Source organism: Condylura cristata, unplaced genomic scaffold (genome assembly GCF_000260355.1).
Source record: "Condylura cristata isolate star-nosed mole 26May11 unplaced genomic scaffold, ConCri1.0 scaffold00021, whole genome shotgun sequence".
NCBI classification, from domain to species: Eukaryota; Metazoa; Chordata; class Mammalia; order Eulipotyphla; family Talpidae; genus Condylura; species Condylura cristata.
In genome coordinates, this window is record NW_004567122.1 from 29,976,522 (window position 1) to 29,993,832 (window position 17,311).

Consider the following 17,311-nt stretch of genomic DNA (forward strand, 5'->3'; position numbering starts at 1 on the left):
GTTAGAGGGGCAAACCCCAGTGCCAGACCTAAGTTGGGGAGTTTCTGGGTGTTGCATAGACGAACAGAAGACTGAGTGATTGTATTTTTTGCAAACTCTCCACTTTCCATCATTAAGCCATTTCATGCACAGGGCCTCTGCCTGCTGGCTTGCTGCCCCTGCCCGGCCTCTGCAGACCCAGTTATTATTCAGGTCTGTTTGTCCAAGTGGGTGCCCTCAGGGTGCTGGTGACACCCAAAACAGTCCTGGGTGTTTGGTGTTTGTAGTTGATACAGAGTAGGGGGGCAGTACCATCAGGGGTGTTGATTCTCAGACCCAGCCCAGAGACTTACTCCTGTTTATTTACACAAAACACAGTGAGGTCAGACCTGATTGCACTTTTGCCAATCTGGGCATTTCTGGAGAACCTCAAAAAGGTCAGGCTAACCTTACAAATGCTCTCAGGCCGGGGTGGGGCGGTTTGTGGCAAACCAGTAGGGGAAGTGACCCGGTTGGCTCTGGTGTCAGCAGGCCTTGCTCTGTGTTGTGCTGCTTGTGGTGTGATTATAAATGTGGCAGCCCGAAGGCTCCTGACCTCAGAGTGTAGGGCTGCACGCCCCGGGCGTCTGTGCCAGCCTCTCCAAGATGAAGCTTCCAGGCCAGGAGGAGTTTGATGTCTCCAGTGTTCAAGAAAATGTGCCCATGGGAGAGCTGGATGGCAGCACTGGCTCTGGCCTCAGCCCTGATGCCCCCTCAGCCACTGGCAGCAGGGAACAGGGGGTACCCAAAGATCCCCTGCTCTTCATTCAGCTGAATGAGCTGCTGGGTTGGCCTCAGACACCAGAGTGGAAACAGACAGGCAGGTGAGTAGGACCCAGGCCAGTTTTGGGGGGCCTTTTCCGACCCCAGCTGGGATTGCCTTTATGACCCCGAGTTCCTCCAGTTTGGGTGTGTTCTCACTCCTAATCAGGAGCTCCTCTCTCTGTCTCCACTCCAGGCTTCATCTTCCATGACGCTTAGCTTCTCTACAGCTAGGTTTAAGTTCCCCAAGAACCAAGATGAGGAGTAACTGTGGGGGAAGGGACAACAGGGGGCCCACAACTCCCTCCATTGTCTTATCGGCCCTGGCTTCCCTGTGTTTCTGCTCCTGGATCTGAGAGAGAGGCCCCCAATAATACTAGCATCCCTCTCCACTGCAGATGGGTACTGTTTGAAGAGAAAGTAGAGGTGGGTTCAGGCCGATGGAGTGCTCCCCACGTTCCCACCCTGGCACTGCCCAGCCTCCAGAAGCTTCGCAGTCTGTTGACCAATGGCCTTGTACTGCTCGACTGTCCAGCTCGGAGCCTCCTGGAGCTTGTGGGTATGCTGGAGCCTTTTGCTGGCAGGACCCGGGCAGCATACCATTTTGCTAAGATTCCAAAGTCTTGGAATTTTCCAGAATCTATCCCACCCTGCCCTGGGAGTTACCCACCCTATAACCAGGGGAGAAAACAGAGTGAAGGGACAACTTCGCCAGCCTCTGAGTTCCCTGACACTACCCTGGGGAGGTGGGAACTGGACACGGAAAGGGGGAAGAGTTGGGAGGCAGAAAACTCTCAGAAAGCCTTGAAGCCCCACGTCTGTTCTCCAGAGCAGGTGACCAGAGTGGAGTGGCTGAGTCCAGAGCTGAGAGGGCAGCTGCAGGCCTTGTTGCTACAGAGACCCCAGCATGTCATCCAGGCCCCAGGCCCCAGGACCTGTTGCGGTGAGAGGCCCCTCCCTGGGCCTAGGATGAAAGACCCTGTGGCAGAAGGGTGTCAGCTCTGCCCTGCATGTTCCCCAGCTCAGATCTCTTCACATGGGCAAGAGGATGAATGGGGGGGTGGGGTGGGGTGTGGAGTGGAATGGTAAGGGGTCAGTCACAGCAGGGGGCTGAGTCCCAGCAGCCAGAGTTCAAAGAAGAGTTCTTGGTAGAGACAAGGCCAGGCATATTGTGTGTAGCTCATTTAATTCTCACCTGCACCCCCTGAGGTAGTACCACAATGATCCCCACTTTAATGATGAGAAAACTGAGTTTCAGAGGTGGAAGGGGGTGTTCCAGCCTTCACAGCTTGTCAGCAGCAAAGCCATTAGGGAGCCAGGTGGGTGCACCCTCAAGGCCTGCTTCCCCGTCACTGCATGATGCTGTTTTGAAGGGTCTGCCCAGCACAAAGAGGCTTCTCACGACAATGACGTGGACGAGGGAGCTTCCCTGAAGGAGCAGGTTTGCGGCCCTTCCTTGGGCAGGACTGGGAGAAGGGTCAGGGGCTCCATCCCCTGCCCACGTAACCTCCAACCCTCCGTGTCTCCTTGAACCCCCACCCAGTGTCGGAACCCTCTGCGACAGAAGCTGCCCCGGGGGGCTGAAGCAGGTGTTGTGCTGGCAGGAGAGCTGGGCTTCCTGGCACAGCCACTGGGGGCCTTTGTGAGACTTCAGGAGCCAGTGGTGCTGGGAGCCCTCACTGAGGTGCCCCTCCCGAGCAGGTGAGGCTGCTCCAGGGGAGTCAGGGACCCTGGAGTCCAGAAGAAGGGCCCCTACTGAGGATTGGGAAGGCTCCAGGTCCGGTTGCCTGGGAGCGGAGGGGGAAGGTGCTGAGGGGTCTGGGGAGCGGGAGGGGCAGCGGTCAGTGTACAGAGCAGGTGTGCACGTGTCTGAGGCTGATAGGAAGGTCAAGGCCAGAGTGGCCTCTGGGGTAGCACCCGCTGACACTTCCTGGGGCCTGGTTCTGTCGGCAGGTTTTTCTGTCTCCTCCTGGGCCCCGCAACACTAGAAAGGGGATACCATGAAATGGGCCGGGCAACAGCTGTCCTCCTGAGCGACCTGGTGAGAAGGGCTTTGTGCCCATGTAACCAGATTTTGTATTTGTAACTGAGTCCCTGAGTGCAAGGACTGAAGTGTCTGTGGCTACCACTGTATCCCTTATGAGCTTCCTTCTTCCTTTATGGATGCACTTGGGAATGAATGAATGTGAATGACTTCTCTGTGTCTAGTTTTGAGATCATGTAAATGCATGCCAGGGCCCAGATGTGCATTTACTGCCCTGTCTCCAGCAATTCCAGTGGTCAGCTCGTCGGGCCAGCACCCTTCATGACCTTCTGGCAGCCCTGGATGCCTTCCTAGAGGAGGTGACAGTGCTGCCTCCAGGTCGATGGGACCCGACAGCTCGGATTCCCCCGCCTAAATGTCTGCCCACTCAGCATAAAAGGTATCTACATCCTCCCCTCCAGGCTTTGAATCCAGTTCTAATGTTGTGAAAGGGCGGGGTGCAGGAAAGGACATTTATATGCCTTTGGGTCTGGCGTCCCGGGCAGAGACATGAGCAGCCACCAGGGAGCAGTGCGTCACAAACTTCGGTCCCGATTCGCTAACCTGCCGGGGAGCCTCGGCCCATTTAGCTTCCTCTTCTGATCAGGCTCCCTTCGCGGGGGTTCAAGGGCAACTCTGGCCGGCGTGGGGCTCTGGCTGAGGGCAGGCACGACCATGGGCCTCAAGCACCCAGCCCAGAGCTGCAGAGGACCGGCAGGTGAGGCGAGCTGGGGTGAGGTGGGGAGGGGAGTTGGGTCCGGGAGGACACAGGGACATTACCACGCGAGGGCTCATCCTGGACTGGGGGCGTTGGTGTGCGGACCTGGGTCACTGAAGACCCTCGGTCGGGAGGCTCTTTGGGGGTCTCATCCAGGATGTACGCCGGAAGGCCTCGTGGTACCCCAGTGACTTCTTGGATGCCCTGCACCCCCAGTGCTTCTCAACTGTGATCTACATTTACCTGGCCACCGTGACTAACGCCATCACCTTTGGAGGGCTGCTGGGAGAAGCCACAGACGGTGCTCAGGTGTGTGGGGTTGTGTGACCCCAGAAAGCACAGGGTTTGCCTGGGCCTTGCCCTTGTTCACCCTCCCCTGGGACTACAGGTGGGCAAAAAAAGTGCCCCGGCAGGCAGCTTCCGTTAGGTGCTGAGGGTTCCAGAGTCCTACAATGGGCCCCTGTCTGCTTGCTTCTAGGGGGTGCTGGAAAGTTTCCTGGGCACAGCAGTGGCTGGAGCTGCCTTCTGCCTGATGGCGGGCCAGCCCCTCACCATCCTCAGTAGCACGGGACCAGTGCTTGTCTTTGAACGCCTGCTCTTCTCCTTCAGCAAGTAGGAGAGCACACTCCCCTGACCACTCACTCACTAGCCACACTCAGCCTGGTCCTGCTGGGTCAATGGCAAAGGGTGGGATCTGCAGTGGGGCACCCTGGCTCCTGACCAGAGGTTGGCATCCTGCACAACAGCCCTGAAACAAGCCTTGCCTTTCTTACCTCCAGAGATTACAGCCTGGACTACCTGCCCTTCCGCCTCTGGGTGGGCATCTGGGTAGCTACCTTTTGCCTGACACTGGTGGCCACAGAGGCCAGCGTGCTGGTGCGTTATTTCACCCGCTTCACGGAGGAAGGCTTCTGTGCCCTCATCAGTCTCATCTTCATCTATGATGCTGTGGGCAAAATGCTCAGCTTGACCTGGGCCTACCCCATCCAGAGGTCTACATCCCTCGCCTATGGCTGCCTCTGCCAGTACCCAGACCCGGGAGGTGGGTGAGGGAACCAGGGTGCTTGGTGAATAGAGGGAGAATGCTGGGGAGGAGGAGAGTTATCCTCCTCACCCCCCAACCTCCGTTAAGTTCAGCAAAATGCTGATCACTTACTCACCTAATAAGCAGAAGTACTCGCTCCCACTCTGGTTCTGAATCAATTGAGACATAAGACCACAGAGGAGGTGGGACATCTTTATTTCTGACAATGCTGATAGAAGAATATGGCTTCCCCCGACTTACCTGGTAGAGGGTTACTCTTGAGAACCAAAGTCCCTCCACGTGGGGAGAGGTGCGCTAGACTCCGAGTTAGGGGTGGACATGCTCAGTTCTGGATGCTCAGCTACCCAGCAAACATTTACTGGGCATCCACCCTGGCCAGTCCTGTGGTGGCCACCAGGGACACAGATAGTGAAGCGATGCAAAGGGATTTGGGCAGAAGTCAATTATCCCAACATTCACAGACAAATGAGCCAGAGCTAAGAACTGCCTGGCTGGCTCAACTGGACCTGTGAGATCAGGCTCCAGAAGGGAGAGAGCAGCTTTCCAGGGGGCGGGGCATACACCTGAATTCTCTCCTTCCCAGGAAATGAGTCTCAGTGGATAAGGCCAATGCCAAAAGACACAGATGACACCTTCAGCATGGTGAGGTCCTGCTTTTTGGAGGGCCTGGGAGGGAAAGGGTGGAGGCCAAAATAGTGGCCTCCAACTTCACTGAGGCCTGGCCATCTGCTGAGGCTAGAGCCCTGCGGTTCTGGGCCCTTGGTGTCTCTGTGGGCCCCTCTCCCCGTGGGGTGGATCTGGAGTAGGATGCATATTCCCCTGCCCACAGACCCATCCCCGACTGTCCTTCCACACAGGACCTAGGTCTGGTCAACGTATCCTTGCTGCCCCCATCTGAGTGTGCCCGGCGGGGCGGATTCCCTCGCGGGCCCGGCTGTCATGCTGTCCCAGACATCGCCTTCTTCTCCCTGCTGCTCTTCCTTGCCTCTTTCCTCTTTGCCATGGCCCTCAAGCAAGTAAGGACCAGCCGCTTCTTCCCTTCCATGGTGAGTGTCACCTTTTTTCCTGTAAGAGGATTGGCTTAGCCATGGGCCCTGTCTGTGAATGGGAACGGGTGAGGTGGCCATGCTGAACCTGACTGAGTGTCCACTGTGTGGCTAGGTGCGCAAGGGACTCAGCGACTTCTCCTCAGTCCTGGCCATTCTGCTGGGCTGTGGCCTCGATGCTTTCCTGGGCTTGGCCACGCCGAAGCTCATGGTCCCCAGAGAGTTCAAGGTGAGAGCTGGGAGTGTAGAACCGAGGGGAAAGCTGGGCCAGCAGACAGGACCCTTGAGGAAGAAAATGCATAGACGCCATGTTTTTCCTCTCAGCTTCCAATTCCTTGCTCATAAAATAGAAATAGCATAATAAAGGCCTCACAGAGTGGTTGTAAGAATTAATGAGGTGCAGCTCCAGACACAAAGTGAGCACAGAATACACAAGAGCTATTATTATAGCGAAGAGGTTCAGAGGATGGTCCTGACCAGCCAGCCTGGGTTTGCATTCCAGTTCTGCCACTTCCTAGCTGTGTGGCCTTAGGCAAGTTAACCCACATTTCTGAGCCTTGATTTCTTCATCTATAAAATGTAAGTAATACATAATAGTTCCTACCCCATAGGTTGTTTATTAGTGTCACAAGTACGTATCATGGTGCCCGGGGCTGGCACATACCAAGACCTCCTAAATGTTAGCTATTGTTACAGGTTCTCCCTATCCTTGGTACGGCCCTACCCACTCCCCTCTCTCTTCTTTATACCCCTAGTTGCAGCTCTGATCTGGTAACGCTGGAGCTCCCTCTCCAGAGGGACTGTGTCAGTGACAAAGTACAGCACCCACTTAGCACCTAGGCTTTGTACATTTGGAGCTCTCTCTCCCAATTTCCCCCAGAATGTGAGGGGGGGTGGTCGTCAAACTGGGGCAGCCTCAGAGGCTCAGCACAGAGGCAACACCTGGGGCCCCCTCCCCCACACTGACGCTTGTAATCAGAGCAGACTAATCAGAACAGACGCAGACACACCCAGCCCTGCCCCTGCCTCAGATGAGGCAGGTCTGAGCCTGAGTCGCCACACCCTAGGGGGTGCTGGGGAGGAGGGCTCTGTGCACCCAGATGTGAGCACAGGCCTGATCTACCATGTTTCCTCTTGTAGCGGGGAGGGCTCTGAGAAATAAAGAACAGGACACCTGGCTCCAGCCCACCCCCAGGCTTATCCCCTCCTACCCTGTTTGAAGTAGCTGAGATGCTGTGAACCAGCTATGTGTGCGGGTACACAACTCCCACCAGCAGCATGTGTCTTCTGGTGGTGGGGGAGGGGGCTTGTGGAAGAATGCCAAGGCTGAGGGGCATGGGCCAGGTTCTCGTGGGAGACCCTCTCCAACCTGCCCATGGGCCCTCCTTCCCCAGCCCACTCTCCCTGGGCGTGGCTGGCTGGTGTCACCTTTCGGAGCCAACCCCTGGTGGCTGAGTGTGGCAGCCGCCCTGCCGGCTCTGCTGCTGTCCATCCTCATCTTCATGGACCAGCAGATCACAGCGGTCATTCTCAACCGCCCCGAGTACAGGCTTCAGGTAAGGCCTGCTGGTGAGACTCTAGGCCCCTTGACCAAGGGACAGCAACTCCCAAGGGCTGAGTGGGGGCGGTCAAGGCTCCTCTTGTCCCACTCCAAAGGACAGAAGGCCCAGACCCGAGCTAGCTGCATCCTGAAGCCCCACCTCAACCCACAGAAGGGAGCTGGCTTCCACCTGGACCTCTTCTGCGTCGCTGTGCTGTTGCTGCTGACATCAGCGCTTGGGCTGCCCTGGTATGTCTCAGCCACCGTCATCTCCCTGGCCCACATGGACAGTCTTCGGAAGGAGAGCAGAGCCTGTGCCCCAGGGGAGCCCCCCAGCTTTCTGGGCATCAGGTGAGGCCAGCCTCTAGGAGACTGGAGTGGGAGGCGGGCAGCAAGTTGGGGTAGAGGGTACAAGGCAGTTATGTGGGCAGCTTAAATTCTAAGCTGTTCACTTTGGAGGGTTCCAGCTCACTGTCCCATTGGCACTGCAGAGGCTGAATGGGTAAAGTTCCGGGCCCTGAGGCAGGCAAGTATTATCCTGCCCTCTCCTTCAGCCAGGGCTGAGCGAGGGTGAGGTGCTGCCTAATAAACTGTGCTCAAAGCAGAAGCACCTCATTGATGTTACAAAGGACTCATCCTAAAAATGTTTCCGGAGTCACAGTGTGGAAAGTATGTGAAATCAGCTTTAAAATTTGTGAAATAAATTCTCTATAGTGGTGTAAAGATTGCTAATGTTCCATCAAAATAAAAAAGAAATACAAAGCACAACTATAAGCTTGAACATATGGTGAGGCCTGGGGTCTGATACCCACGTTGAAGTGGCCTGCCATTTCCACAGTTTTGCACATCAAGCTGAGATCCCTCCCTGCCAAGTGACTGTTGGGGCATCCCTCCAGCCAGTGAACCCCACGGCTCTCCCAGACTCTGGCTAACTTCTCCCTCTCCCCACAGGGAGCAGAGGCTGACGGGACTGGTGGTGTTCGTTCTCACAGGCGTCTCGGTCTTCCTGGCACCAGTGCTCAAGGTACCTTTGTGAGATTGGCTGGCATCAGGGTCAGGGCCACGGTGATAAGCAGCAGGAGCTGACACTGCCTGGACTGTGTGCTGCGGCCCGGGCAGGCTTTCTCCACAGTGGTCTCATCGAATTCTCACATTAGCCATGAGGGGCATCTGACCCTTATAAAGGAGGAAACCAAGAGAGCTAGTTTCTCTTATCTGAGAACCCAAACTCTTACCCAGCAGGCAGGTGGAGGCACTGCTCACCCCCTCCCTCCAGCCTCTCACAAGACTTCAAGTATGAGCATCACACCCCAGAGACACTTGGAGGCAAAACCCTTCACTTGTCCCTCACCAGATGCTTAGAGAACACCGGCTGTGTGCCAGGCCCTGCTGGGCACCTGGGGGAAGTGGAGGTGGAGAAGGGAGGAGGAGTGGGAGGAACAAGGAACCAAGCCCCTGTTGGCAACAGACACACATGCACGCACACATGCACGTGCATGGACAAAAATTAAGTAACAGGTAATAGCAGAAGTTCAATGAGCCAAGACAGCAGAGCAGCGAAGGAGCGTGGAGAGCTGGAGCGCACACAGCCCCTGGCAGGACAACAGGGGTTAGGGGAGGGAAAGGTTGGGTGAGAGTGGAGTAGCTGACAGAGCCAGACAGACCGGATCAGCCACTTACTGACTAGGTGACTCTCATTCAGCAGGTATTTACCAAGCATACCCATGCCCAAGCACTGGGCCAGGGACAGGGATATAGTGGTGTTCAAAGGCAATCATCCACATACTTGCAGTCTGGTGAGAGGAGACAGATAAAAAAATAAGATAATCTCAGATAGTGACAACTACGGAAAAAAGAAAGAGTGGGGTGAAGAGCACCAGGGGTCCACTTTCCAGGGGACTATGAGGGGTGGCCTTTCTGGAGTGTCCTGAAATGAGTAGTGAGAAACTGGTGCGGGAAGAGCATTTCAGCTGAGGAAGAGCAAAGCAAAAGGCCTTGCTAGGCATGGAACCAAACCTGGGCATGGTGAAGGAGGGGATGGAGGCCAGTTTAGAGGAAACAGCAGAGATGAACAGGATGATTTGACTGGAGAGGTGGTCTGGTAAAGGGCAAGTCACTTAGTCTCTGAAATCCAATTTCATCATCTCTAAAATGGAGACAATCAGGCTTTAACTCATGTGACAGATGTGAGGATTAGATTAGCATGCAAAGTGGAAGGGAACAGAAGACCTGGTGGGCTTCATCCTCGAGCCTGGGGTTGGAGCCTCAGGGTGGGCACCTGGGCTGGCAGAGATGAACTCCATTACCAGTTCTCCATTTCTTTCCACCAGTTCATCCCGATGCCTGTGCTCTACGGCATCTTCCTTTACATGGGGGTGGCAGCAATTAGCAGCATCCAGGTAAGCCCGTTAAAATCACCAAGCTACCCCACTCCTTGTCTTCTTTCCTACTGGCACCTCCCCTTTGCACTTGCCATTTCCCTTTGCCCTAGTCCTGCCTTTCCAGGCTCTGGACGGGCAGAAGGCCAAGGGAGACTTCCGATACCTCCCCACTCCCCGCACTGTGCTTGGGTAGCTAAGAGCCATACCCTCCCAGAGACTTGAATTTACTGCTTTGCTCCTTCTCTGTTCCCCAGTTCACAAAGAGGGTGCAGCTATTACTGATGCCAGCCAAACACCAGCCAGATCTCCTGTTCTTGCGGCATGTGCCTCTGGGCAGGGTCCACCTCTTCACAGCCATCCAGCTTGCCTGCCTGGGGCTGCTTTGGATAATCAAGTCTACCCCTGCAGCCATCATCTTCCCCCTCATGGTGACTTGGGCAGGGTTGGTGGTATCCTGGAGGGCTTGGGAGACTCTGAGCCTGAGGGTACACTAGGCCTTCAGAAGAGGAAGAATCTTTCCTTTCTTGCTTGCCCTGGCTTGGTTGGAGATCCTCAGGCAATGAAAGATAACTGAGGGAGACCTACAGGTGGGCTGGCTCTGAGATCCAACTCTTTACTTAGCCTCTTTGGGCTGATCAACTACAGGTAGGGTGATATAGCCCAGAAGAAAAATGAGACCCTGGGACAGGCAATGCTGACATTTTCCTAACTCAGTGAGGTGATAACACACCTTGTTCTTACTCATTAAGGAAGTTAAAAGTCATGGCTTTGCAGTAGGACCGATCTGGTCACCACAGCCCAGCTGTGTGACCTATGAGATGATAATACAGGCCTCAGTTTCCTCTCTGTACAATGGGAATAATCATTATAGCTACCTTAGGAATGTGCTAGCATCCAGGGAAACAATACACAATACCTAGCCTATAGGCTGTAGGACGTGCTCAGTAAGTGTTACCACTGTTGCTACACTGTTGCTAAGCCCTGGGCTTTGTTTCTATCCCTGCAGTTGCTGGGCCTCATGGGAGTTCGAAAGGCACTGGAGTGGGTCTTCTCACCACAGGAACTTCTCTGGCTGGATGAACTGATGCCAGAGGAGAGGACCATCCCCGAAAAGGGGCTGGAGCCAGAGAACTCATTCAGCGGAAGTGACAGTGAAGATGTGAGCTCCAGGACAGCCCCTCAGAGTGGGGCAGGGGTGGGGAGGGCGCCCTTGTCTAGTCTAATATCTCTAAGAAGCCTGGAGATCTGATCAATGCAATCCCTCCCTTTAGGTCTGTACTGACATAGGTACCCCAAAGAGGTGTGGGGGTAATTTTTCTTCCTAGGCCAGGGCCCTTGGTTTATGAGTCCGTGGAGTGGGAAGGAACGGAAACCAGCTCTAGTAGGCTGCCTTTCTCAACCCTGATCTTTGTCTCAGTGTGGGTCTTTATTCACTGGGTCCAGTTCTCTGTGTTGTATCACTGTTTCTTTCTATTTATTCCAAACTTGTCCTGGGATCTCTACTGTGCAGTCAGAGCTGATGTATCAACCAAAGGCTCCGGAAATCAACATCTCTGTGAATTAGCGGGAACAGGAGTCTGGGAATGGAGACCTGGGAAAACGAAACATGAGGTGAGTGTATGAGAAGTGTCCCTGGGGTTTCAGACCTTGGACACCTCCAGTGTGCTGACTACACTGTTTTTTCTTCATGCTCCAGTTCTTCCATAACCCAAGACTGGAGGAGGGGGGTAGAAAGGTCTCAAGTGCAGAAGCAAGACAAGCAAGTGTACCTGTAGTAGCACTTAAGTGTGGCCGGTAGAGGGAGCCCAAGCTCACACCAAACTGGTTGTGGTTGAGGGGAGCAAAGGGGAGGCGGGCTCTCCTCTAGGCTACAGAGACCACACTCCAGACTCGTGGAGGGATTCTGTCACTCGAGTTCCTACCATTACTTTATTTTTTAAAAAAAGATTTTATTTATTTATGCATACAGAAATGGGGTAGAAGCCAGAGGTGCAGGGGCAGCAAGAGACTTCACCAGAGACAGACTGGGTAGCAGAACAGACAGATAGACAAAGTAAAATGCTGAGGAGAGCAGCGGGCGAGTCAGGAGAGGTCTGCTGCGCCATGTGGGTCACCTGGGGGTGGGGGTGGGGGGTCAAGGATTGAACTCACACTCAAGAGGCCTCGGCTTGGCTTAGCTTAACTTCACAGTGCAGCGCTCCAACCCGCTGGGCCACCAGGGAGGACCCATTCCTTTATTTTATTCATGTATTTATTAAACCATTTGCTGATACTCATGGAGTATCTAGATGCTAGAGATACAGTGACAAGACAGTTGTCATGGTCCCTGGCCTCTGGAGGCTTAAATTCCAGTGGCAAGACAAACTAGTTGGAATTAAGCTGAGGAAGCACAGAGAGAACCTTAAAGGGCTTCTCGCAGAGTAGAGAAACTGGGGTGGTGGGGGAAGGCTTCCAAGAGGAAGTGTCCATAATTTGAGACCTGAAGAATGACTAGAAGCTGGTCAGGATAAGATGGAGGGAAACTGTTTTAAGGCAGAGGGTGCTTAATGAGCTAAACTCTCTTTTGGGCCAAGGAACAGTGTCCTCTCCAAACCTCTCCAAGCTGGAGAGCCCAACAGCTCTCACCACTTGACAAGTTTGGGGATCAGAGGGAGACCGTGGTTCACCGTCTGGCCTAGACAGAACAAGCTTTCCTTATCCACTGGCACTACGTCTGTTCTTTGCCCTGTGTGCTGCTGAGCACATGCCCTGAGCCTGCCATGTCTTCTCTCAATCCACTTGTGTTTACTCAGGAAGTCAGGTCTCTGCCGACCTTTGGCTTAACTGTAGATGCTCAGTTGGCTGGGAACCTGGGACAATGGGCAGGACTGAAGGGAAGCTGGCCAAGACCTCAGTCACCCTCTTGAACTCAGGGTGCAGAGAGGCAGGGAACAAGCAGGTTTGCTTGTGGTTAGGAAAGGCCAGTCAGTCAGACGGACTCACCAGGCTCCATTTACTCTGGCCCCTTTAAAGGGACCAAGTCCAGAAGTTGCTCTCATTTTCAACTTGTTCTCATAAATTGTCTTTACAGAATCAGGAGGTTGTCAGTGACTACAGCTTGCAAAAAGGAGAAAAAGTACCTCTTTCCTGAATAAAGTATTTTCTTTTTGAAATATTTTTTACACATTAAAACTAATCTTTGTTCTTTTGACCACAATCATAAGATTACTTCAAAATATTGAAACACTTTAGAAATATATTATTGCAAAAAAGAAACCATCCCAGAGATAACCAGTGTTCACATGTTAATATATATTGTTCCAATTTATTTCAATGGACATGCTATTTTTATTAAAATGGGATATACTATAAAATGCTTGTCACTTGGCACATACTGGATATTTCCCTGTGTCAGAACATACCTATCTACCTTATTTTGAATGTCATCTACATAGACCGAGTAACTTTTTAAGTTGAAAAATATATGATGTATAAAAAGGAGCAAATAAAATATCTTCTGCAAATGCAAGAAATTCTTTAGAATATATACCTAGAAGCAGGATTATAGAATAAAAGTATACCTGTGTATCAACGCTGAGGTTAAGAACAGGGTATTTCTAGTGTGCCAGAAGCTCCCTCTATGCATTTCTCCCAGATTCAACCCCAACCCCAGTAAACACTATCCCCAATTTTATGGTAATTAGTATTCTCATGTTTTTCTTTATAGCTTTAACATCTACTTATGTATCCCCCGTGTTTATTATTTTGCCTATTCCTGAGTGCTAGATAATGGAATCAAGCTGTATGGATTCTTTTGGACTGTATGGACTGCTTCTTTGACTCAACACTGCTCTGAAATCAATCAGGTTGATGATAATTGTACTTTGTTCATTTTTCATAGTCTGTACAGCATTCCATTGTATGACTCTATGACTGTTCATTCACCATTTTTCTGTTGACTCAAAGAATTCGCCAGTGAAGCCACCTGGATCTTTGTGGAAAATTTAAGTTGACTCAAATGATTTAATGATCATAGGATTTTTTTTAGTGACTCTTTTGGGGAACAATTTTAGGTTCCAGTTGCAAGGTCTTTTTAGGGCCTTTCTTTAGTCAGTTTTGTTGAATTAGACTTTTTTAGAAATCTATTAATTTTACCTAAGCTTTCATATTTATTGGCACAAAGTTATTATGACCTTTATCTGCTTTATCAATATAGAACATTTAGCAGTTGTTCACTTATTATTTGTAATATTATTGTGTACTTTCTTTTTTTTTTCATTCTTGGTTACTCTTTGCCAGAAATTAATGTGTTTTACTAGTTTTTCAAAAAAACTAACTTCTGACTCTGGTGACCTTCTTTATTGAATGTTTTACTATTTCATTATTTTTTTGTTCTTTATTGTTTCCTTTTATTTTGCTTAGGTTTATTCTGTTGTTTTTCTAACTTCGTAGCTCAATATTTTACATCTTTATTATCTCCTAATAGATGAAATAATTTTTTTTCAAAGTATGGTTTTAAGTGCATCCCACAAGTTTTGATACAGTATTCTTAGCTCACACACACACACACACACACACACACACACACACACACACACACATATTCTTATTATTTTTCCTGGACTCAAAAATTGTCAAGAAGTATATTTAAAAATTTTCTAAGTACATGTTTTCTTTCCTCTCAACTACCTTTTTGTAACTGATTTCTCACATAATTTCACTTAAGCATGTGTGAGCTTCCATTCGTGCTTGAAAATCTTTATTCCCCAATTTCTGGAAACAATTTTCTACCTACTTCTATTAAGTCAGTCAACTAATTATGCTGTTCAAAATGTCCTACATATTTCATATTTCATACATATTTTCTTGAATTGTTTGAACTATTAAATACTGGACAAGGAGATATGTTAATGTACCTACTGTGATAACAACTTTGTCACTATGTCCTTGTAAATCTGTTCAGTTTTTGCTTTTTTGTATTTTTCTTTTTCTTTTTTCTTAAATGATCATGATTTAATCATGTTCTTTATAGGAAATTGAAAACGCCAGTTTGTGAGGGTGAATTTCATTTGTGAGAGCAAACACAGAGCAGAAGTAGCCCTGGAGCTGAGGAAAAGCTTTGAGTTTTGGCAGAATTTGCCAGTCCATGGCTTCCTTATCATCCTTGTACTGCTCTGAGATCTCACATTTCTCCTGCTCTGTATGAAGAGCCCACTTTCCATATCAGGATTTATGTAGCTGCTTCTTGAAGTCAGCATCAGAGACATGTTTTGGGATCTTCACACTGTTGATATCAGTTTTGGTGGAGGTGGCGATGACAAATTTCTGGTGTGCTATGCAGGGAAACTCTACCACAAGGCAGAGGTCCAGTCACCAGTAGCAGCCACTGCCCAGCTGCTTCAAGAAAAATACCCTCGGCCCTCCCTGGTGGCGCAGCGGGTGGGAGCGCAGCACTGGGAAGCTGGTGGTGGCCAGTTCAGTGCAAATTAGATCCCCGACCCTGGAGATGACCCACATGGCGCTGCAGACCTCTCATGTCCGCCCACTGCTCTCCTCAGCAGTGTACTTCGTCGATCTGCCTGTTCTGCTCCCCGCTCTGTCTCTGGTAATCTTCTTACTGCCCCTGTACCTCTGGCCTGTACCCCAGTTCTGTATGCATAAATAAATAAAATCTTTAAACACTTTTTTTTTAACCCTTTTGTGCTGATAGTCAGATTGGTGCTAGGAGTGATGCTCGCTCGCAGTTTTCTCACAGTATGACTGAAGGGTTTTTTTTTCTACTGTGGTTCATCAGCTTTTGAGGTACATCTTCAGTAGGATAATCTAGGCATTCTGGGTACTGCTTGGGTACTGCCATTGTTGTCACCACCAACTGGCTTTGTGATAGTATCAAGAACCTTTTCCTCTTCAATCCTGGCTTTAGCTGCTGAAAACTTCCTTTTGTACATGGCCTTTCTGGAATACACAGCAGATTGGGAATAACTTCCATTCCTATCACTAGGACAGGGCTTCACGGACAGTGGGGCTTCGCGGACAGTGGGGCTTCCCCCTCAGAAGGGTTTTGGCTGAGTCAAGGTTGGGCTTTCTTGGCTCTATGTCTCTTCTCCTTAATAGCAGCCTTTTCAGCTTTTTCACCTGTCATCTTGCAAGACGGGAAAGAGAACTAAGTATTTTTTAAATTTTTACATAGAACTGGGATGCGGGTCAGGGGGGTGAGAGGATTCACCAGAGACAGAGTACAGAGCAGAAAAGGTGGATCTACTGAAGTACACTGCTGAGGGGAGCAGTAGGCAAGACAGTGGTCTGCTGGGCCATGTGGGTCAGCTCCCTGGCAGTGATAGCACTGAGAACAACCCCCCTACACTGCCCCAGAGGCATAAAATTTTAATGTATTTTTAGAAGCTGTTTTACTGGCTGCTTTCTAGCTTAAAATTGTTATAGCTTCCTGGTTAGTTAGTTGATCTTTTCACCATTTTGCAATGGTCTTATTTTGCAGCGACTAGTAATGCTTCCTGCTTAAAAACAATTTTGTCAGTTACAAATACAGTTAGAATTTTTCTTTTTTTGATTAGAACTTACCCATATTACATATTGATATTCTTTGAATTTTAATCTATGTTCTTATAGTTTGGGTGTGTCTATCATAACCAGCACATACTCAGATTCAGTTGTTTTTCTTTAAATCCAATTTGACAATTAGTTGTTTAGTTTGAGAACTCAGTTCATTTACATTTAGGGTAATTAATAATAGATGTGGTTTTATCTGCTTTTCTATTGTCCTGTTTTTTCTGTTTTCCCTTATTTTGGGTTGATTTAAATATACTTGTGTTTTCATTTCTTTACCATTTTCCTCCCACTAGGGAATGAGCAAAAGGGAAGTCAAGAATAACTCCTGTTTTTGGCTTAAGTGATAGGAAGAATGGAATTTGCATTGATAGAGTTTATAATTGGGCATTTAAAGTATGATGCTTTTTGATAATCAAGTAGAGATGTCAAACAGCCAGTCAGACATGCAAATGTGAGGTTTGGGGGAAGGTCTGAGTCACAGGTAAACCTGTATAAGGTTATTAGTACATAAATTATATTTAAAACAAACTAGATAAGATTGCCAAGGGAGTGGACATAATTAAAGAAGAGAACCACGGACCAAATATTGGCAGTTTTGTGCTGCGAGGTTGCAAGTAGGAGAGGAATCAGAAAAGGCGCAGACTAAGAGTGGCTCTTGACAGGGAAGGAAAACCAGAAGGGTGGGGTGTTATTCTTTTTTTTTTTAATATAATATAATTAGTTTATTTTTACATCATTTTGTGCATTTTTCCATCTCAGTTGCAATTCCCTTGGGGGTTGTTATTCTTAAAGAAAAGAGAATGCTTCAAGGAGAATGTTGAAAAGAGAATGCTTCAAGCAGAATGGTTCCTTTTTTTAAAAATTTTGTTTGTTTATGCATATAAGAACTCGGGTACAGGCCAGAGGTGCAGATGGGGAAGGGGTGAGAGGATTCACCAGAGACAGAGTAGGGAGCAGAACAGCCAGATGTATTGAAATACACTGCTGAGGGGAGTAAGGGTTGGATCAGGAGAGGTCTGCTGCTGCCATGTGGGTTACCTACCTGGCTGGAGATTCAGATCATGCTGCAGCGGCTGCAGCTAGCTTCATGTGCTGCACTTTAATCCCTTGTGCCACCAGGGGGGCCCCCTCAAGGAGAATGTTTCTTACTGTAGTTTGTTTTGGGGGTCATTCTAGTGCCTTAATTTTTTTGCTAGTTCACCTATGAAATTTAAAGTTAAGAATTACGTTAT

The 17,311-nt window shown here is 49.9% G+C and overlaps 1 protein-coding gene and 1 pseudogene across 1 annotated transcript; one reads left to right on the top strand and one right to left on the bottom strand.

Annotated features, from left to right (window-relative positions):
- Positions 1-612: 612 nt before the first annotated feature.
- On the top strand, positions 613-11,097 carry SLC4A9 (solute carrier family 4, sodium bicarbonate cotransporter, member 9). Its single transcript, XM_004686530.2, has 21 exons — positions 613-842; positions 1,179-1,339; positions 1,610-1,723; positions 2,154-2,221; positions 2,324-2,481; positions 2,734-2,821; positions 3,049-3,203; positions 3,411-3,521; positions 3,656-3,830; positions 4,000-4,133; positions 4,301-4,563; positions 5,150-5,208; positions 5,424-5,612; positions 5,728-5,841; positions 7,007-7,168; positions 7,325-7,503; positions 8,104-8,176; positions 9,483-9,551; positions 9,788-9,961; positions 10,540-10,692; positions 11,044-11,097. The coding sequence occupies exons 1-21, from the start codon at positions 625-627 to the stop codon at positions 11,095-11,097; spliced, it is 2,871 nt and encodes a 956-aa protein (XP_004686587.1). The 5' UTR covers positions 613-624.
- A 3,428-nt stretch (positions 11,098-14,525) lies between these two features.
- On the bottom strand, positions 14,526-16,095 carry LOC101622051 (annotated as a pseudogene).
- Between the last annotated feature and the right edge of the window lie 1,216 nt (positions 16,096-17,311).